General features: G+C 36.3%; 1 protein-coding gene across 1 annotated transcript; it reads left to right on the forward strand.

The window, feature by feature from the left end:
• The first annotated feature begins 667 nt into the window (after positions 1–667).
• CLDN17 (claudin 17) lies at positions 668–3,140 on the forward strand. The gene has a single exon (XM_081811565.1). It carries the CDS (start codon positions 878–880, stop codon positions 1,550–1,552), a length of 675 nt encoding a protein of 224 aa, XP_081667691.1. The 5' UTR covers positions 668–877; the 3' UTR covers positions 1,553–3,140.
• The last annotated feature ends 346 nt before the right edge of the window (positions 3,141–3,486 follow it).

Here is a 3,486-nt window from a genome sequence, read left to right on the forward strand (position 1 = left end):
CCATAAAAATGGAGTATACATTTATAGCTTGATAAATGTGATATATTTAAAGTTGCCATTGAGCAAACAGCTAATGGAAGTTTATATACAAGACATTTTTTTCCCTGGAGACAAAGTGTTACTTAACAAATAATATAATAATTACCAGTAAATTCAATTATAAGGACCGCTTCTCTTTGTTCTTTTCTGGATCTTAAGAATAAACTGAAATCTGAATTTTTTTCTTAGGACTCCTCCTTTTATAAAGCATTGGTGGTTTTAGTAGATGTCTTAAAACTAATACCTAAACATTTCTCCATATCCAGAAGACTTTATTAAAACCAGAATTGACTAACCATATTAAAGGGAAGTGACTTAGATTAGAAGAAAGTACTAGATCATCCAAAGTGCAAAGTGTTTCTCAATTGCTCTCCAAAGAGCTAGTAAGGTTTTGGTGCTGTGTCCAGTCGTGACTTAATATATATATTTATGCTTTTTTATCAGAGTGGTTTTTCAACAGGAAGTTTTCAACTCTGTAATTAGCAATCCAAAATGGGAGCTCTGACACTTAATTACAACACTGCTAAGACAATAATAGTAAGAGGAATACCAAAGTATTTCTTGACACACCTCTGGCTACCTTCTTATTGGCTGGGAAACAATTATATATGTCATACAGAAATGAATGTCTGTGTACAAAGGCAGCATGCATTTACAACAGGTACTTCTAGTCAGGCCAAGTTCACTCACTGTTGCTGATTTCAACTACAACGTAATGGGCAGTAACTGTGGAGAACCTCATCAGAGATTGCTGTAGACTCAGAGAGGCCTCCTCCAGGTTCAGGATTTCAAGCAGCTTCTACCATTCCAGATTGGCTCTGTCTTCAAAGGAGAGGAGATGGCATTTTATCCCCTGCAGATTGCTGGTCTGGTTCTTGGATTCCTTGGCATGGTCGGAACTCTTGCCACAACCCTTCTGCCTCAGTGGAGGGTATCAGCTTTTATTGGCAGCAACATTATTGTTTTTGAAAGGCTCTGGGAAGGGCTCTGGATGAACTGCATTCGACAAGCCAAGGTCCGGTTGCAGTGCAAATTCTATGGTTCTTTGTTGGCTCTCCCACCTGCCCTAGAAGCAGCCCGGGCCCTCATGTGTGTGGCGGTTGCTCTCTCCTTCATTGCTCTGCTCATTGGCATCTGTGGCATGAAGCAGATCCAGTGCACGGGCTTTAACGAGAGGGCCAAAGCATACCTTCTGGGGACTTCCGGGGTCCTCTTCATCCTGACCGGCATCTTCGTTCTGATTCCTGTGTGCTGGACAGCCAACATCATCATCAGGGATTTTTACAACCCAGCCATCCACGTAGGTCAGAAACGAGAGCTGGGAACAGCTCTTTTCCTCGGCTGGGCAAGCACTGCCATCCTCTTCATTGGAGGGGGTCTGCTCTGTGGGTTCTGCTGTTGCAACAGAAAGAAGCTAAGGCACAGATATCCAGCGCCTGGATATTGTGTGCCACACACAGAGAAGCGGAGGAATGTGACGATGCTTAGTAAGACTTCCACCAGTTACGTCTAATACCTGCTTTGAGCTCAAACTATGGATTACAGCCAAAGTGTTTTATAGAGTCCTGCCAGGCACTGTAAGTACGTCAGGCACGAGAACTTGCTTTATGGCTGCATTTAAATGGAGATGAAAGTATAAAGGATATATACATTGTACTCTGTCACTTGTGGTAGGAATAGAAATGACTTGCTTTGGACATTCTGACCTCATGTGTATTAAATGCATTTACTATTATTAGACACAAATAATCCCCATTCCAATTTGTGTAGTCAAAAATCAAGTATATCCACATCCTTAGTATAATAACTACTGTTTTTTGACAATCATATATCACCTGCTAGAAAATGCAAATTTTATTGCAATTGATAATACACAGCAATAAAACATTCTAAAACATAACCTTAGTTATTTTTCCTCCAGATTATTTATTGTACTAATACAGTAACAAGTGAAATACAGACTTTTCTTTTTTAAGCAATTATTCTGAAAAATAATAGATCTCAAATAAGGATTTTTAATTGAATTTATCAAAATATAGAACTGCCCATCTAATGAAAAGAATTGGTATTCCTTTTGGAAACTCAATGCACTGGCAATTAGAAACTTTTAGGGGGAAAAAAAGGGCTCTGATTTCTCTTAGGAAATTTATGAAGATGATTTTAAAGCACCTAATTTATACAGTTAAACTTGCCTGGAATTATATATTCAAAGGAAAATAATTGATAAATGAAAAGTAATGTGTTTCATAACTTATGATTTGCACTTACAAGATATTTGTCTTGATAAGGTACATCAATACCTTATATAAACACTCAACTTTCATCAAGAGGAAATACAGTTCTAATTAGGAAATTGAGGTTTGGGTGTTGAAGGGAATGGTTTCTGTTCCTTGTTTTATTCTTTAGTCATTGTTCAGGTCTACACACGCAAAGTAAAATGAAAAACTAATGATTCAGGCAATTAGTCAGGCTAAAATAAATACCTCCATCTTATTCTGTAATAAATAAATAGGTATGGCTAAGGCATCTTGTTTTGTTTGAATTGTGTGTATTATCTTCTCAATTCTTCACTTCCCATGCATTTAACATGCATATTTAACGTGCCAATATCAGGGTCAAAAGTGCATGTTTGGGGGGCAGGGGAGGATGAGTATATGAGTGTTTGCGGGGCAAAAGCACTCCTGTGGGTTGCTTCTCAATATCTCCAATAGCTTATGAACCAATCAATGTTTATATATCCAGTTCTAACTCTTCAAATTTTGTGTTATTTTATAATAAAACTGTATGTAATTTACAGTACATATTTGCAATGAACAGATTAAATTTGTTCACCAAATATTTATTGCATGTCCATCCTTACTATAATAAAATAGTTACATGTTTTTAATTATGTTGAAATATTTCACTGTGGGGTCAATTTCAGAATGAATTTCTCTTCTCAAAAGACCATCTAATAACTCTGAAACATTAAATCAGAGATAACTTAAGGCCAGCTGTTAAGGTCACACCCTCATTCCATTCTACAAACCACCAGCAAGACTTCAGTAAGTCAAACCCTTGGTAACATAAAACTGTATTTAAAAAAATTATAATATGTAATGATAAAGCCACATAAATGTAAATATCTTCAAATATTATCAATAAAAATTAAAAAAAACTATGACTTAGATTTTTTTCTAAGATTGTTTTCTTTTTCAGACTTCATTCAGTAGAACCTAAATTTTGGGTGTATTGAAAAGGAGTCATTTATCATATATACAGACAAATAAGCATGAAATCAAGACATTCAAGATATAGGCAAATGGAATCATTTGTCTTACCTTTTGTCACTCTAGAAGTAACTAGCCTCACATGATAGGTTCCAGAGACTAAATGAGGCATGTTATCCTGCTAGCAAAAGGATCAAAGAGTAAAAAGGTATAATGGGGCTAGAATCACAAAATTACT

This window comes from Leptonychotes weddellii, unplaced genomic scaffold, assembly GCF_054177405.1.
Source record: "Leptonychotes weddellii isolate Sample4059 unplaced genomic scaffold, ASM5417740v2 HiC_scaffold_8439, whole genome shotgun sequence".
In the NCBI taxonomy this organism is placed as follows: domain Eukaryota; kingdom Metazoa; phylum Chordata; class Mammalia; order Carnivora; family Phocidae; genus Leptonychotes; species Leptonychotes weddellii.